Consider the following 19,573-nt stretch of genomic DNA (forward strand, 5'->3'; position numbering starts at 1 on the left):
TATGGCCCACAGTATGCCTCAGATTGCAGGAAAATGGCTTAAATATATCAAAATTTTCTGGGGGGGGGGGCATGCCCCCAGACCCCCCTAGCACTGGCATGCCTACGGAACGTGCCAAACGTACGGTTGTCAAATTTGGCATGTGCGTGCATGTATGTATGTATGTATGTATGTATGTATGTGTGTTTGTGTGTGTGTGTTTGTTGTTTGTTCGTTTGTGTGTGTATATGTATGTATGTGTGTGTGTGTGCGTGCGTGTATGTTCGTGCGTGCGCGATCGCGCGCGTGTGCGTAAATTATTGTGGGCTTGTGCTCGTGCTAGTATGTGATGGCTATCGCCGATCATACCCCGCACTCCTCGGTACGGATTTACGCCCCCGATTCTCACACTTCACGCGCTCATTGCCGCCCCCACCCCACAAATAAAATCCTAGCTACGCACTGAATGAACCGGACTGACCGGTATATAATATTTGTGATGTGCGTTCGGGAAAATTGACGCAATCCGCGACACGCATGCACGCGGGTGGATCAGTGTCACGTGATGTAATCATGTACGATGATAAAATCAAGGCAATGTATCATACGTACGTACGGTACGAAGGGTATGTAACGTACGTTTGGTATATTTATTACATTGATCCTACTAACGCACAAGTAAAATTGCGTTGAATGTATTTGCACATACTCGCCACGCACGCACACACGCACACACGCACGCACGCACACACGCACGCACGCACGCACACACGAACAGGTTCAACAAACTATAGCATTGTTCTTGTAATCATTACAATCTTCCATAATAAGAAATAAAAATCAAGAAAACATTATTGTTGCTCATTGTACTTGTTTTTTATAGGTCAAATAGATCATTTACGTCAAGTCAAATTGTTGCCCGTTTTACTTAGACTGGTCCAAAGACGTTTGATCAAAGAAGATGAGAAGTTAGTAACAATTATGCGACTGTTAGTAACGCGTATCTGTTGGGACGAAGCATATGTAAATTAGCAGATCACGTGTACGCATAATACATACGTACACTACATGTATGAGTAATATATATTATGTTCACGCATGCATGCCTAAAAAATTGCTTGAATGTCAAAAAATTGTAAACCGTGCGTAAACGTGTGTGTGCAAATGCTAGACAGTGTTCCTTCGTTAATTATACATTAAGGAATACTGCGCGCCGCAGAGTATACATGGATGTCAACAGTATATATTAACTACGGGAAAACATTGTCATGAGCAGCACCTCCCACACGTAGCCGGCTCTTACAAAGTGTGGACGGGTGACAATATGTACACCCATTAGTCGTGACCGTGTCATGAGCTTTGTAACCCACTTTCGACTGCAAAATTCTGCTCCCTTTCTCGGAAAAATCTTGCAATCGACGAAGCTTTCAAGCAAAAATCTACGAAATAACGACATTACTTTATTTGTTTTTCACATGCTTTCGTTTTACATACACTGAAATATTCAGCTACCAGTGATAGTCGTCAATGTACGAATAGATGAATATTATACGCGATGACTGCCCAACAATACATCAACGCTGAGTGTGCGCGCAAAACGGGGAGTAAGACTGAGGGATGTCATAAAGAATGTACGTAGGTAGGTCCAACGTTATGAACCAATGGACCTTGTTGTATCTACTACTGTCTACACATACATTGCTAGTTTCAGTCCACTCTCCTGGTAGTTACAATCTAAAATGATACGGCTATAGTTTATCTTGACATGGTCTGGCATTAAGGCAGATAATTGCATGTGAGGGGGGGTGAATCTAACAAATTGTGTGCTCTTCCTTGTGTTTACAATCAGGGCTAGGGTCAATTCCTTACTTTTAATACGAAATTAATTTCTATTTCCACCGGTTAGTAAAATAGTTAGGTACAAATCTTATTGAAAAGCAACTATTATTTTCAATTCTGTAAGCATGTTTTACATTCAATTCCAATTAAAGGGTCGAATTGTTAAACTTACCTAGTTAAATTAAAAATCCATTTTGAATTGACCTTAATCCCGATTAACATACAAATAGACGGTCACTTATGATGATATTACACAACACATTTTCTACCACGATAATTACTTAAAAACTGACACATTCTAGACAAATTTGCCTTCGTTTTGCAACTGGTCAAAACGATCCAACGCACAAATGATAAAATCGACTGCTCTCGACACGTGAAACGAGGAATGTGACACTTAGTTTACCTACTCACATAAAACATCCCGATATCTGACGTGCATATGCACCACAGGTCTCGGTGCAATTCACTAGAAATGCTAAAGGCTTGTGTGAATTACATTACAGAATCGAAAACTACAGCTGACAAACGACATGAAACACGTTTAAAATGAACGTCGAGGGTTTATGTCTATCTACACCATTTATACGAATGAAGAAGAGAGTACAACATCCTTCAAGTACTCAATATTTCCATCTGCAAACGTCGTTGACCTTCGCACACCTACACACCCAACTATGCAAATTCGGAGAAATCCTCAAAATTACGCTCTGTCAATTCCCTGCTAGGGACGAAATAACATGTGCCCACCTACTTAACCCAACAGATCGCTCTGCTACTTACAAAGACGTTCGGTTAAATCAAAAAAGAAAAAGGGAGAAAATTCCAACAATGGTTAGGTGCGAACCCTGCAGTAAGTCCGGTCGATATTCCACAATCCAGATATTCAGACATATGGTTCCAGATTCAGCGGGGCTACCGACTCTGGGATTCCGAAGGTTCCGGGAAACTGGAAGCCGGACTAATCGTGCTTCTGGTCCGATCCACGGGGAACCGATGAGAAACACAGCTTCAGTGTGTATGGGAATTTTCCGTCTGCAACAAAAACAAGAACTTCAGTGTTTGCGCTCTAGCATGCGATAAATGCAATCACGCGAGATCGGCAGCATGATTACCTCGCCTTGACATCGTCAAGATGAGCTATTGCCATGGGGTGTCGTCCGTCATACGTCAACATTTGGCTACGGTCAACGATAACTCAAGAACTGTTTGACCCACATGTTTCAAATTGCATATAGTTGTTACTCCTATGGGAGAGGTTTGAACATCCTATTTTGGAGCACGCCAGTCGACCTACATTCGAGCCACGTCCACTTTTTGGCTTTTTAAGTTCAGGTTCAATGGATTTTGCTCATTTCTGGTATGTGAATGAATGAGGACTGGCTCCAAAACATATCACACGGGTTTTAATGTTTTTTTTAAATTATGCAAATTAGGTAAATTTCACTATGCATTTCAGTGTCTGCCTACGGTCAACGATAACTCAAGAAATGTTCGACCCACATGTTTCAAATTGCATACAGTTGTTACTCCTATGGAAGAGATTTGAACTTCCAATTTTGGAGCACGCCAGTCGACCTACTTTCGAGCCACGCCCACTTTTTGGCAAAAATGAAAATGGCCATCTAAATTCATTCGATTTTGTTAAATTTTGGTATGTGAATGTGTAAGGCTAGCCCTAAAACAGTTGTTACTCCTATGGGAGAGATGACAACGTCCTATTACGTTTATTTCGTCTAACTGGTCAACAACTCTACAATCATACCTATATACCTATATATATATATAATATAATATTGTGTTTTAGATTCTTCGTTACAGTAATTTGACTGGAATATTTTATTGTTTTTATTTGCACGATATTCGAAAACCAAAATGGCGATCATTTAGGCGTAGCGCCATATCTCGTCAAGATTTCAGACTTTTAGATCTGAAACATCTATTTTCGCATAAAAACTTATGCATATATCATTATCAAGAGTATATAATGGGAGTTCTCCCATATATACTCTTGCTTTATATGTCCACCCCTCCCTCTTCTATCACGCCCAAGGTAAGCTACAGTGTCATTGACACTTTCATTTTTAGTGACGCCGCCACCACTGCCGCCATGCATTTTCTCGCTCACGCCATGGCACGCTTAAAGACACACACGAACAACGCCAAATCAGCATTAAATGCGAGGGCATGTTGTGTAGTTACTGGGATCTGGGACGTGCATGTGGTTCACAAGAGGCATCATCTACTTACTGGGATTTGGAACCTGCATGTGGTTAGCGATGACAAGAGCCTCGAATGCTCCCTCCGGTCTCTCCCATTCGGCCAGGCCAGACGCACTGCGCTCAGCTGGAAAAAATACATGACCACGCGATATCAGGATGGTTCCGACACGGAAAGAATCAGGATGGCTTCGACGAGAAACCTAATTGCACCTACTGCACATCCCAGAGACTTCAATGGTGACATACGTGTCCACTATGCAGACTATATGAATATTTTCTTTCTTTAATTATTTCTGATATTTCACCACGCAAAATGAGCATGCAGCACAAATTCCAATAAATTTAAGCCGACAAAAAATTGACTGAATATAGCACCGAAAGCTACATTAGTTGTATTATTTAACACAGGCAATTCATAGGTTTACAGCAGGTCAGCCGCCGATCGCCAGGCCTACTAGTGACCACACCCAGCTTCCAATAAGCTACTGGTCGATCAACGATACACGTATTATGAACTTACATTTAGCGGGGAAGACGATGACCTTGTCCGGTGGAATCGCCTCAACCTCCTCAAACAGCTAAATAAAAGACGCGAAAACCCATCATTATTTTAAGTGTTACTATGAAAGTAAATTATTAATGTAACGGGAACTAAGCACATTACGCATGCGGTAGAAGTCGCACCAGTTTCTTCACCGGCCAACTAGAGCAGCACGACATGCAAAGTATTAAGCCTGCTCACACAGCATGGTATTACGTGAATTAACATTCTTTCACCCGCAACCATTATGATTATCTGTGACATCACGGCGATATGAACTTATATACACACATGAAACCCATATTCTCAAGTAACCGCGTGCGAGTCCTGGATGCCGCTAAACTCTTTTAACACGAAACAAAGAACAGAGGAATATAATACTCTTAATTTCATTAATTAATCAATTAGTTATAAGAAGCTAACACAAACCTTCTTCACTTGCTCCTCTGTGATGCCAAATGGCACATTGTAAAAGTGCACCACCTTGGATGGAGATTGGATCCGTGATGCAGTAGTTAAGGACGTATAACCCCGCGCAGGTACAAAGGCCAAACGGAGCCGCAAAAAAAATTTCACTCAAACTAAACACAGGCTCTTACTCTGTCGAAACTGTCCACTAATCGTAACCCAGGTCTTTGTGATCACCCTAACCTTGTGAGAAGGTAGAGTGCAGCCCAGTTAAACCCAGCGTGTTCTCAACATTACTAAGTTAGAAGAATGATGACCAATAAGTCATAACTAGTCGTACATTAGAAACTTATCAGCTTCGTGACATCTTACACCAAAATTCATCTACAGTGGCGCTGTACTCCCGTAAAGCCGGTCCATACCAACACTCCACAGATTTTCAACAGAAAGGATATGATTTTTGTTCGCTTGCTCTACGCTAGTGAAGCGGTTGTTGCGGCTTCCCATGTAGTCCTTGAAACTTGTGCTGCCATCTGGGAGCGTGTATGGCTGTGGTACGTCGTTCAGGTATGCTTGCTTCGAGCGTCTAAAACAAACAAACGTTTCACACGGTTGCAAAAATGATGATATTTGAAGGATTTTAATGAACCTGCACTATGACCACACTGATCGCACTAGAGCTTTCGATATGATCAAGAGTGTATTAAGAAGGAGAGCGTACAACGGTGAAATGCTGAAACCATGTTGCAGTGTTAGTCTAATTAATAGACTTTCCCCGTTTTATTTTGACGATTCTTTGCAGTATTATTGATCAGCTGTCCTACCATGTTAATATAAAACAAACCGCATGTCCATAGGATGCCCCTACGCTGAGATAAATCTGGTATATTTGCCGAAAACCAACTCGAGATACCTGCTGACTGCGACTGTCTCTCGTTTTGAGATAACTTCGGGAAACCGCGCGTGTTGCCGTCAATGATTGACAAATGGAATGAATGACGTCTGTTATTGATTGCCATAGTGATAACCCCCACATGTGCCCACCTCACGCTGGATGTAGTAAACTCTGTAGTACTGACGTAATGAGTCAGCGCTACCATGGCGCTACACAGCGGCGACCGGAAGCAACACACTGGCCACAAAGCGAGAGAGGGCCGCAGTAAACAGGGATCTCAAGTCGGTTTTCGGCAAAAAATTACAGATTTTAATCGCTCATTATCTCAGTGTAGGGGCATCGTAGGGACAAGCGGTTTCTTTTATATTAGCAAGGTAGAACAGCTGATCAATAATACCGCAAAGAATCGTCAAAATAAAATGAGCAAAGTATCTTAATTAGACTAATACTGCAACATGGTTTCAGCATTTCACCTTTGTACGCTCTCTCCTTTATATGCTCTTGATATGATCCAATATCAAGAATACAAAAACTCAAAGTGAACCCCATCTATAGTTGAATTACTACTCTAGAAGCATGTTCGGTACCACTTCCACCCTTCTAAATCATCTAGCAGGGTGCGAAATTAACGGGAGTCCGGAGTCAAATACTCCCTGATTTACTGTCGGACTCCCTGATTTGACATATACAGGAGTCCGTGTAACTCCCCAAAAATTCTGCTATACTAACTAGGTTCGTTCCAGAGCACGGCGTCGCAGAATTACCATTTTTTTAAATATATATATAGCAAATGTCCCAAGAAAATTTGGCAGACGTGCACCGCAAATATCCTTTTGGTTTGAACTTCAGACTGCGGACTCCCTCATTTTGCTGCGGACTCCCTCTTTTTGAGGGTAGGGAGTTGGACTCGCTTGTTCAAAAGTTAATTTCTACCCCTGATCTAGGCTTACCCAATCTGCATTTTGTTGTCAAAGTAGTAGGTGTTGTTGAGGTGATGGATGGCCCTCTCCACTGCTGTCGCATCTCCCATCTGGATCATCGCCACTCCCGGCTTAGACTTCAGGAACTTAGTCTACGTCAAAATAATTACAGTCACCACAAGTGTTGCTGGACAGCAAAGATTTCAGTATTAGTATTCATGTATTCATGTATTAGTCCCCCCGGCCTCCAGACACACAGGCTGCGTAAATTCTTCCGCGCTAAATGGCACTGGAAACTATGATCACTGAAATCAAAATACGACCTGCAAATTAATTTATAAGGAAATGTTAAAAAATTATCAAGGTACCGAATCAAAAACATATGCTAAACTTTCGCTAAAATATGCCTGAGAATTGAAATAGAATAGACTTGACGTAGATATAAGATGAATGTAACGGAACGCAATGTGTTCAGCACACAAACAGCTACCGTCAACCACTGAGGGACCGTCTAGATGGAAATTTGTTGACGGGGCGGGACGGGTGCGCTTCACTCACCCGCAGGACGTTGCCGTAGAGACAGAAGACGTTGAACAGTCTGTCGCAGTTGACCTTATCCGGGTTGAGTCCGTAAACCATGACGACGGCTCCCTGGGGCGAACCACCGATTCCTTGAGCGGGATTGCTGTACCTGCGTCGTAGCAACACGCGTCACCACCCATCTACCAACTACGCAAAAACTCGTCACGCGCCGCGTCTCCGCTCGAAGCCGCGACCCGAGACAACGTCGCCCGATGCAACAAACGTCGATCACAGATACGGCTACGACAATAAACCAATACGGGACGTGAAGCCCCCCCCCCCCACCGCACGCTCGCTTGACCGCTTCTTTTAGCCGCCTTCACTGGCCGACAACAACCGGTGTGCACCAGTGAGTCGGTGCGAAAGCGTATCGTACCGGTCAACATGACCAGACGGTGGGCCGTATCCGTCTCCTCCGTGGCTTCCGCGGTCGGGTCCCGGGCCGTACCTGTCAACCGGTGGGCCGTAGCCGCGATCCGGGACTGGCCCAAATCCGGGACGCCTGCCTGGGGGACCGCCGGGGATGCCGCCATAGCCGCCGCCGTCGCCACCGTAGTCGTCGTAGGGCGCCATCGGTCCGCGGCGATCGTCTCGCATGCCTGCGGGAGAGCAGGGTGAGGTCAGTGTATGCGTGGAGAGGTAGGTGGGTGCCAGGATGGACCAGTACGTGCATCAGATGTCTGCGGCAGAGCAGGGAAGAGTCACTGCGTGCGTGGACAGATAAGTGAATGCGAAGATGGACCAGTACGTGCATCAGATGCCTGCAGCAGATCTAGAGCAGGGAGTGGCCAGTGTGTGCGTGGAATGAGCGGTACGGGAGGGATAAGAGATTGAGGGAATGGGCCAGTGCATGCAACAAGAGGTCAGTGCATGAGCGAGAAGTCCGTATGTGTAGAGGGTTCGGCAATTGCACGAGGCTAGGTCAACTGGTCAAAGGGTGTACGAGGAGAGATCAGTATGCACGCCGGTGAAACATAAAATATAATTTTCATATTTTGCCACCTCCCAAGTTTATTAATATACAACCAGAATTAATGTTTACAAACTATAAGATTATAAAGTATACTAGAATAGCTATTTGTTTTTTGGCTACAATCAAGCTATACCCCCAAAAACATTACATCTTAGACAATTCAGTGGATCGAAGTAATGTAATCAATGTATAAAGTAGTATATAGCTACACTTACGTCCACCTTGCGGTGGCTCCTGGAGAAGTGGGGCACGTCTAGGTGGCGCCGGTGTCTCAGAGACCTGCTGCCCGTACTTGCCTGTAATGGAAAAATTGCTATAATAAATCGAGCATCAGAATAATTCTCACACAAATGCCAGCTGGTTAACTTCACCTCATTCACACATATGCACGATTCAGTGTCTCCTTAGCGTTGCACTTTCTGTAAAGCAAGCTCACACATATTTGCGACCACACAACAACAAGGCACTATCAATACACGCAATAAAAGTAAACGAACTTATTCCGCAGAACCTATAATGCAGTCACATGATATCAAATTTCACTTGCACCACCAAAAATCACCAGGCCACCACGCAAAATGCACAAGTTTTACATGAAGTCAATTATTTTACAACCAATTCCAGTTAGCATAATTTTGACGACTATCGTGTTGAATTACCGTCGCATTATCGCAAGCAAGAGATCATAACCCTGACGTAAACAAAAATGAAGATAATAATAAATAGAGACAGCTACATACAAAACGCCACTCGAATACCCACCCACGAAAACTGACCTATCCGCTTGACACGACTGATAGACAACTCTATCCAATAACCGTTGTGACGAGACATTCTGAATACAATGATTAGCAACGAATTACCGCAAAGTCGGCAATTCGACGAGCGTTCTCGAAAAAACAAGTACAAACCGGCCATCTCGACCAACCCGATGACAACAGTCGAGGTGTGGATGTCTCGCACAGGCGGATAGGTAAATTTAAGGCGAGCAAACGATGAGCGCCCCCGCCCGAACAAGCAGACCCACATCGTAGACATCACATCGTTCGGTTTCAGCGTCCGAGGGAAGGGCCCAACACGGAAACCTTCCCCTGCCAACAACGACCCGCACTTCCCACCTTCTCGTTACCTCTACCATCCGCGCTCGTTGCGCGCGGTCCCTCGGTCTCGCGGCGCATCGCGCGCCGACCCGGTCGCCATCCCTGCGACCGTCCACCGCTCGCTAACGACTCCAATACACTCCACACACGGCAACAAACAGTCTTACGCTGGTGACGTGCGGCGGGAGGATGCAGCGGCGACGGCAGCGTCCGTCGCGCGAGTCCGCGGCTCTATACCTACGGCGGCGCAGCGCCAGTCCGACCGGCAACGGCAGCGGCAGCGGCGTCCCCGTGACGAGCCTAAACAACCACAGAGCAGTTTCACGTTACCGCGGCGACGATGACGACAACGTCGCGCGGCGTGTGGTGTGCGACTGTCTTCGATGTGGTTGTTGTTGTGGTTGTTTCCGTGTCGCTTTTCCGTGTTTCTGCTGCTCTCGTGTGTGGCGGCATGTCGCGCCTGCACTGCTGTTCTGAACACGTGCCGGTAGTATTCAGTGTTAAATAGCTCCTGCTTGTTTTTTGTTCAGCAGTTGCTGTTCATCTGACAGGCTCGTGTTTGCGAGCTACTAGTGTGGAATCCGTATCTGGGGTTTTGCTCCATCACTCTGCATTTTTTTCAATGTGTGGGTTTTCAGCATTCTTTCACATTGTTTTATTGTTATTGTTTTTTGACAATGCGCCAAAAATTTGCAACGTTGTAGCATGTGCATCGTACATACGTAGGTGTTATTCGTGATGTCCTGGTAACTTGTCTCATGAACGTCTATAAAGCAGGGTGAATTTTGGTCGATTCGAGGCCAATTCTACAATCATATGTACACGCATGCTATTGAAAAATGGCCCTGTGTCATCCTCAAACCTGCGTAAAACTGCAGGTGGGTACACTGCAGCCTTTCCTTAACAATAACTGTCACATGATTTCTGTGTGTGCTTTTAGATTACCCAGCGAGGGGAAAACGATGGGAGATCAAGCCATAGAGAAGCCATCCTAGCTGTGTGTATGTGTGTCAGCACTGAACAAGTGTGGAAATCCGTGAGCTTGTTGCGTCGTGCGTACATACATGTAACGTTGATGTGCATATCTGTATCTCCTGTTGTCACATTCTGGTTGGACATCTGCAGTTGTTTGGTGTCTGTCCCTGTTCCAAGCCACCTACCTGGTTTGGCTGTTTGACTTTCATGTAGATCGTGTTCCGAGCATATTGCGATGCAAACCTTCCAGTGCATTATTTCAACTTGCAAAAGTTATATAAGTAACAACGTCTGTTTCACAGTATAGAAAAGATTATCCTAGTCTCATGTCTTATATACACGTGTACAGTAATGAAATTGTATGATAGACGTATATATATATATATATATTATATATATTTATATATATAAATATATTTATTAGTAATAGCGATTCCACTGCAATCTGAATAAATTTCATGATTACTTTTCGATTTTAAAATGCATGAGTAAACAGGAAAAATGTTAGGTTGTACCCAATCGAGTAATACTGGAGAAAAAATGCAAGACATCACAAGTTACATATAGATAGGATGACTGACTCTGCAAGATGCATGAGTACAGTTTCCATCATGTGTTACAAATATAGCTGTATCATGAACATTCATCATTGTAATTGTATCATGTACATGCATCATGTAACTGCACATAACTTCAAATCACTGAATATTTTTCCCTTTTGTGTAATATGAAAGCAATTTAAAGTCTACAAGGAATCTGACCCGCCTTGTATATAACAGCTGTTGTAGGAGTTCATATATAATGTCATAATTTCCAGAGGATATAGCTAGTTTGCACCTAGCAATAGGCAGAAGATAGTTTGTGCAATGTGTTCATGCATATAAATAAATGTTGAATATGGAATCCCACTACAGCTCCAGGTAGACTTTAAAATAACTTTCAATATTGATTTCCTTATTGCAGACTGTAACATGATGAATGTAATTAATTTTAGCATTTAAGTTTTTTGAATGACATTATTATTTTGGCAATACATCCCACTTGGTGTATGAATCCCTTACGACTCACTTAAGAATTCCATGCAAATTAAAACTTTTGTAGCTGTATAAACTTCGTAAGAATTCAGGTACATGTGTGGACATGTAAGGGTGGAGATGTGAGGTGTATACATATATATATATATTTAATCTCTGCCAATTCTTTGCTTTTTACCCTGTAGTCTTGTCATTCAGAAAACTCTCTACATACAGTACAAAGAAATCATATGGGTCTGCAAATATCTGAAATTGATGTGTTACTGTGTGCAGCAGTATACACATCTAATACCTCCTGATCATTCTTATTTTAAACTAGCCTGAATACTGCCAACGTAACTCAACGTGGGCCTCGGCCAATGTGTCACATCTACAAATGAACTGTATAATACATTTCAGTGAGCCATGTTGCTGTTTATAATATTGCAGCTTTTGCAAGCAAACCTTCACCTGAAAAATGCAAACTATATCAAATGTTACTCAAACATGTGCATGTAGTCGTAACATAGGAGGTGAGCATCATGTAGGAAAATGCTGCTATCTTTGGAAGTGCTGTGAAATATCGTAGGATGTTTGCTATCAGATTTTCCCCCATTACACTACAGCATACGACTGTTGTGAGATTTCATACGCATGTAATTTTACCTATACTTACTTACATGTGTGCATGCATGCATGCATGCTGATTTTCCAGTAATGGTGTTATTGAATACGACTTTGTTAAGTTATTTTCATGTTTACAACACTAGCATAAAATGTTACAATCTGCACTACAATTAAATACTAATGCTTTCACAGAATCAATATCACAATGTAAGGCTTTAATTTCACCAGTTTCCATTAAGAAAATGAAATTTTAACATATTATTTTGATTGTTCATTGATGGAAAATATTAAATTTTACTAATGAATAGATAACAAGACTTACCAAGGTTTGGCTGGGTGTAGTCCCAACTATCATTGTCATTCTTAAACACATTCAGGCGGGTTGGCTGAAAGAAATTAATTTAGTTAGCAACCAGATGCTAATTCGTGCGGACATTACACAACACCTACGAGATAAAAATAGCGCAGTAACAAAACCTGCATAATTATTTTTAGTTCCGATTCCCCAGTGCACACACGGGTGAATGAAACCTCAGCTGGCACTTGTTAATACCGCATTTATCACACGTAAATGAAAGATGCATTCCCGCGCACATTTTTGTGACAAACCACTGTAAAAACGTAAGTAAATAACTCACTACACTTTAACTGAACGTTAGCTTTGAAAATAAAACTGTAAAATATGTATCAAGCCTATATTCCCTCAACGAAAAAACAACGAAAAAAACGCATTTCGTATCATGGCGGCAAGAGTCGACGCAGGTCACGTAACCAGCACAGCTATAGATATCATATATAACAGTGGTAGAAATTAACTTTTGAGCAAGGGACTCCCTGTCCTCAAAAAGAGAGAATCTGCGGCAAAATGAGGGAGTCTGCAGTCTGAAGTTCAAAATTAAAGATATTAACAATAACGCATGTGCTTATTTTTTAAGATTCATGCGGTTGCACGTCTGCCAAATTTTCTTTGGACATTTGCTGAAAAAATACGGTAATTCCACGAGGCTGTGCTCTGGAACGAACTAGTTAGTATGGCAGAATTTTCAGGGAGTCACACGGACTCCTGCATATGTCAAATCAGAGAGTCCAACAGTAAATCAGGGAGTATTTGACTCCGGACCGTTAATTTCGCACCCTGATATAACACGTGTTATATGATATCTATGAGCACATGCAGCCTTCATGACCTTCAGCGCTTGGCAACACCGCATGGCAACAAGAGACGCGTCACAACATCGCCGCTGTGCGCCAAAAGTAAACGCTGTTTGAAACATTCAATCCGACACTTTCACTTTGTAGTCTAAAAGCTTTGAATGAACGTATTCCTTTTTTTGAAATATTTTTTTTACCTATCACACATATATAGGAAGGTAAAAACGTGCAATGTTAAAATAATTCATTTTTGCCTGATTTTATGTTTGCCGCTTGAAACTTCGAGGCAGGGCACCTTTAAAGTAAGGCCGACCACCCACATGGTTAGTCGCAGGGATCGTTGTGCGCGGCCGCCACTGCCACCAGATGGCTCACCTTAGCGAACTCAATCTTAATCGTGCAGCAGCCGGAGTAGATGTCAGCACCGTTGAGCTGCTGCATCGCACAGGTGGCGCTGTCGACGCTGTCAAACTCGACCATCGCCTGAACGCCGTTCTTCTTGAATATAACGATGCGCTGCACCTCACCGAACTGTGCGCAGATCTTCTGCACCACGTCCTGGATAAATCAACGACAAAGCTCACACAACGGTAGGCGCACTCATACAGTTGGTAAAATCTTTAGCAATGGTTTAGGGTGACCTCACACGACAGATGACCAAAGACGTCATGTGACAAATGATTTGCTGCTGCGAGAACTAACATAATTTTTGGTACAAAATGATAGTATGAGATAGGGGGTAATCTAAGAAACATTATCCTTGTTTATTGACATTGAGTGCAGTTTATTTTTGAAAAACAACAGTACACAGAATCCACAAAAGAACGTCCCAAAATATGTAAAATTCAATAACAATCTAAATCATAGGCAAAAACTTTTAATTCAGTATAAACCAATTAAATGCAATTGGTCAGCATACTACACGCACTAACGTGCACAATCATATGTCACATATCACATGCACCATCAAACATACCAAAGCAGATAAATCAGAACTTACTGTGGTGATCGGGTATGCCGGGTTCAGAATTGTCATCAGTAACACTTGGTTTGGTTTGTTCTTCTCGAAATCCGCACCACTGGATAAGACAGTTATACGATTACTTGAGTTTCTTAACAACTACTACTCAGTACTGCAGCAACTACATAAGCACAACAAGTGTTGCTGCTTTCACATTTTTAATTTTTATCATCTTGAGCAAAAAATGGAGATGAGCACGTCATTCAATCACCTTTCCAACACGCAATGACTGTAAATTGTACTTACTGCTGCCTCTCTATTCTCTGGCTGGTCGAGTAGTTGAAGAATGCTGGTTGGCCGGCAACAAAGATTTGATTGTTTTGACAGTACATGACACAGGAACGCGCTGCCTGTATATCCTACACATGCAACATAAACAACAAAGACGATATAATAAAATTAATGATCGGGTGTTAGGATACAAACAGTAAGTAACGGAAATCGTCCACTTTTGACTTAAAGAATATATATATTCCAAATAATTTTACATAGCAAGTCTGCTGTTGGTGAATAAACAAACAGCACGCTGTAACAACACCTTTTCCGGTGCAACTCAGGTGAGTTAGCCATTCTGCCAGAGCAGCACATGGCAGCATAGCCTAATGACTGCTTTAATTTTGAAAGGTTGCTCAAATTTTTAAAAAGGCATAGTTTGAATCATACTTGAAATTCCACAAGAGCCTGACGTTTTCTTGGCATCATGTGGATATGGCTGGAAAATAATTGATAAAAATAAATTACAATTGTAAAAAATAATACTAAACACAGGTAAGTTTTCCAACCTAAACACAACATTGCAGAAGTGATATAGCAGAATAATATACGTTAGCTAAATCCACGGTTACTCACCTAGTATTCTGCCAAACTTAACAACACAAAATTCTCCTGTTTTTATTCCTCGCCGGTTTTAAATCACTGAGATCTGCGATCCGAAATGCAGAAAGAGCGAGAAATTAATTCTAAGAGAGAAATCGCGAGCGCCGCTTACGTCACGGGTCCAAAGTGTTGCACGGCATCCATGAGGTCCTGCTCCATCGCGCGCTCGGACAAACCGCGCACGTGCAGCACGACCGACGGCGGGGTCTTGTGCGGGTCATCGTACCCACCATCCTGCAAACAACAATACAGCGTCAAACGACGACGGAATCGCGAACGAACGTTGTTAGTATCGGATAAAGCCATAAAGGTGTAAGGATACACTGTGGTTAGGATACGATACATATCTCGATACGTAGGTCACGTTACGAATCTACGATACGTATCGCGATATACATACACAAAAGGTCGGTCCACGTAAATGGTCAAATTCTAATATTATTTTACTATTATTTGGGAGCGGAGTATTATATTAGACTCACAAATTGTTCGAAATTGACAGTAATAAAAATGGAGAGCCATTAGCAGCAACCAATCTCCACGTGTCGAGTATGGTTAAGGAAAGTTTTCATCAGCCACCTTCGGCAGATTATTGTTTAGATGGTTCATTGATACTTAACCGTATAATTTGAAGGAAAACCTACAAATTTATCACGCATTACAAAACACTTCTCGTGAATAGCATATCAATCAATCTTATTGAGAACACAAACGTAAAATGAGAAAACATTTTGGGAGCATCAATAGAACTTCATCAAATTATCGATGAACAATGTAAAATACACTACCTTTACACCAATCGTCATTGCTTACTGGGAACAATAACAGCAACCACTTGCTCCCAAGATATGGTTGATAGTCGAGTTTTTGCAAACCAAGATAACGGACTAGAAACCATGAACACGTATGACTTCACAGATCACCTTATAGATAACTGAGGTGACTCAAGGCGATCAACACTGTAATAGGTAATTAATTGGAGTGACAGTGTGGATATTTGCATAACACTAATGGGCTGCAGCTGTCTATCACCCTATTGGACTACTGATGTATTTACCAGCCAAGAAACCACAACCATTTCATGTAGCGAGTGTGATTATTACACCCTACACCCATACTGATTATCCAGATATTATTCAATTAGGACATTACTGAAGGAGCGTGGGCTGATGCAATGCCCACGTCATAACTATTGATCGTGACGATTTTTCACAGGTGGCGCACCAGTCAGAATTCTACGAGCAGAATTCTACGATCCAGCTGACCTCTATTTTACGATTTGCAATTAATGTACCTCATAGTATTTACAAAAAAAAATCTACAGTGCTATTAAAAACGACAATATCTAGTTTTGGAAATAAGTCAGATTACAAATTATTTGAACAAATAAGTGGCCAATTATACCATTAACTTTATCCCTGTTCAGGGTTTTCGCCAGAGAATATTTTTTGGATAATTAAGGCCAAAATAATATCTTCAAAATCGTTGTACTGCTAAAGAGATGTATGTTAATTTGTTTTTTTTAATGCAACTAGCATTGACACTTCCAATATTATTAACACTGCAACCGTTCAGAGAAGCTTCTCTGATATGAAGCTGATTATGACCTGCCTGACTGAAACCAAATCTGACTCCCTGGACAACTTGATGTGAATTTAAATCCAAGGATGGCCAACGAGTATTTTACTCATAATTTTGGGTATGGACCCATACCCTAAAAATATTTTTGAGTATGGAATTTTACCATTTTTACCCTCCTGGCAGAAACCCTTCCATTACACGTTGTGCGTTAAGCAGGCAGGGGTAGAAATTAACTTTTGAACACAGGAGTCCAACCCTACCCTCAAAAAGAGGGAGTCCGCAGTCTGATGTTCAAAATTAAAGATATTTTACAATAACGCATGTGCTTATTTTGAAGATTCATGCGGTTGCACGTCTGCCAAATTTTCTTTGGACATTAGCCAACTTTAGTAAATTACGTTCGCCATTTACAAACAATCAGACCAATCAGAGCGAGTCTATCAGGCCTCCTGCAGCGCCACAGATACTTGTAAGCGAGAACCAGGGGCTATTGTAAGACTCGCTCTGATTGGTCTGATTGTTTGTAAATAGCGAACGTAATTTACTAAAGTTAAATGAAGCGGGGTTTCTGAAAATAATCTTTTAAGAAGTGAATAACGATTGAAGTGAATGTATACACATATCAGTAGCAAGGTAAAGCCATGTAGAAGGGAACGGTAGGTTTTTTTTCGCGCCAATAGCGGCGTACGGGCCTCATTAGCAGCGCATGCATTTTGCATGCAATCTCACGAAATTTCAATGAACCCCGTTCTGTCCCAATAACCCTCACCAAAATATAAAAAAGGTTATATGGGAAAGAATTATTCAGTCTAGGTCACACCCCATGGCTAGCTATAGCCCTTGTCATTATATCCAGTGTAGTGGACACCGACAAGTATGAGAATATAACATGTCAAATCAGGGAGTCCGACAATAAATCAGGGAGTATTTGACTCCGGACTCCCGTTAATTTCGCACCGTGAGCAGGTGCTTCACTTGGACGTGGATATTCGTCCGAGCATCGGACACCTGTTCGTATGCGCTATTCGTCCGAACAGTTGCTGCGCATGCGCTGTTCATGTTGTATTACATAAATGTAATATAATGCTAGTCTAGGGAGTTGCCTACTCTCCAACATAACTCTAATACTAACCACAATCTAAACCTACCACTAATTATTTAACTCTAACCTAACTCTAATACTAACCACAATCTAAACCTACCACTAATTATTTAACTCTAACCTAACTCTAATACTAACCATAATCGAAACCTACCACTAATTATTAACCGACTCGGTTTGCTTATATAGGCGAATGATAGTACCAAACACTATCTAGATGGTGTATAACCACATACGCAACGCATGTATGCAGGGGCGTCACAGCCGTAGGGCTGCGTAGCAAAACGCAAGGCAAAAAGCCTAAAGGGCAAAATATAAGCCTAATATAATATAATATAATAAAATTTAGAGCGCCTAGATTTTAAAATAGGCTGGGGGGAAACCCCCCATAGCCCCCTTCACACTTCCTATCTCCGGCACTAGAGGCCGTGCGCCTGCGGCACGCTACATCAACAACTGCTCGGATGAATAGCGCATACGAACAGGTGTCCGATGCTCGGACGAATATCCACGTCGGTTTCACTTTGGCCATCACTACGACACATCCTACCACAACAGAAATGCTTAACCACCATAAACACATTGTGGGCCTAACACAAATGCTCAGCAATCACAAACATACTGTCTACAAAATTTCTTAGCCACCACAAACAGTTTGTGGGCATATGACTGAGAAACCGATTTTGGGGATAACAAAAAAGGTTACCGGTACGCTATTTAGAGCAACATCTGTTCAGATAATTAGGCAAAATAATACATAAGTAACACCAAAGCCTGATGAGTAGCATTACAGTTGCATAAATGTTTTGATAAGGCTGCACGTAGCATACAAAAATAAATTTTTTCTCGCCGGGCCCGGCTGGAACAGGGACGCCGACAACGGACAAGAACAAAGCGTGCTTTGCTTTGCTCGCCGAGTCTATCAGCATCGACCAGTTGCAACGAAATAAAACTATTTTTCCTTGTTACCTTTAATGATATATACAGTAAACATAATGTACAATAAACGTAGGTTAAACTTTGTAGTGCAAGATAAAACTTACATTTCCAACACCGCCAACAAAGTCGGTTTTCAGTCGTTTCGAAGGTTGACCATCATAATGATTCGCCATTTTGTCTTGCTGCGGCTTGTAAAATAAATTTCACCAAAAGACGGCGCTGGCGTTCCACGGGACACAGGCGACATCTCCCGGTAATAAAGTGCGTGGACAGCGGCATAGATTGGATCCGTCTCTTCACTTAGCTAAAGAAAGCAAACTATTAGTCAAACGGAGAGACATGGTGCCCGTCTATACCACCACTACCCGGGCGCAAACTGCGTGCAGAAGGTTTGACTTCGTACCATCTCCATAGCAGGCATAGAAATCGCGATCTTGGCTTAAGTACGCCTGTCGTAGCATTATTGGTATTGTTAAAGTCGATGAACAGTGCTAGTTCAATTCTTAAGGTTTTGCAGTCTATGCTAACCTGTATGATACAGGCGGTTCCGGTTCCGCTTCACTACACTTCACCTTCTACACTTCACCACACTTCACACATCACGGTAGATGGTGTAGTGAAGCGAAACATACCGCCTGTATCATACAGCCTACAGGTTACAGTCTATGCCAGTCTACTTTCATTATTATTTATATCTTTTCCCGCAAATCCAGAGAGACATGATACAAGATTGCGTGGCACAGCTTTGCTGTTGATCCTAAGCGCTGCGCGCGGATGAGACGCGCAGTTCCGCGGGATATGCGCACGCGACCGCGGGGATGTTCAAGT

General features: G+C 42.3%; 2 protein-coding genes across 5 annotated transcripts in view; one reads left to right on the top strand and one right to left on the bottom strand.

Moving 5' to 3' along the window:
* Window positions 1-1,417: 1,417 nt before the first annotated feature.
* Window positions 1,418-18,957, bottom strand: LOC106805036 (heterogeneous nuclear ribonucleoprotein L-like). 2 transcript variants are annotated; one of them, XM_014806503.1, is made up of 16 exons: window positions 18,850-18,957; window positions 15,236-15,357; window positions 14,911-14,959; window positions 14,494-14,606; window positions 14,227-14,305; window positions 13,602-13,784; window positions 12,397-12,460; window positions 8,575-8,655; window positions 7,835-7,985; window positions 7,363-7,495; window positions 6,835-6,956; window positions 5,445-5,575; window positions 5,011-5,084; window positions 4,561-4,618; window positions 4,069-4,164; window positions 1,418-2,853 (listed from the first exon to the last, which is right to left on the bottom strand). In XM_014806503.1, exons 1-16 carry the CDS (start codon window positions 18,916-18,918, stop codon window positions 2,780-2,782), a joined length of 1,599 nt encoding a protein of 532 aa, XP_014661989.1. In that variant the 5' UTR covers window positions 18,919-18,957; the 3' UTR covers window positions 1,418-2,779. The 2 variants fall into 2 exon arrangements, with proteins under 2 accessions (XP_014661989.1, XP_014661988.1); XM_014806502.1 differs by having other exon boundaries at window positions 7,763-7,985.
* An 85-nt stretch (window positions 18,958-19,042) lies between these two features.
* Window positions 19,043-19,573, top strand: part of LOC106805039 (glutathione peroxidase-like) — a 10,921-nt gene continuing 10,390 nt past the window's right edge. The window contains exon 1 of one of the 3 annotated variants that reach the window (XM_014806506.1): window positions 19,043-19,188. The gene's annotated coding sequence lies outside the window, so the exon portion shown is untranslated. Of the gene's footprint in view, window positions 19,212-19,573 lie in introns of all 3 variants that reach the window. The other 2 variants (XM_014806507.1, XM_014806508.1) reach the window with 2 other exon arrangements.

The sequence above is a fragment of the Priapulus caudatus genome, unplaced genomic scaffold, assembly GCF_000485595.1.
Source record: "Priapulus caudatus unplaced genomic scaffold, Priapulus_caudatus-5.0.1 Scaffold97, whole genome shotgun sequence".
Taxonomy (NCBI): domain Eukaryota; kingdom Metazoa; phylum Priapulida; class Priapulimorpha; order Priapulimorphida; family Priapulidae; genus Priapulus; species Priapulus caudatus.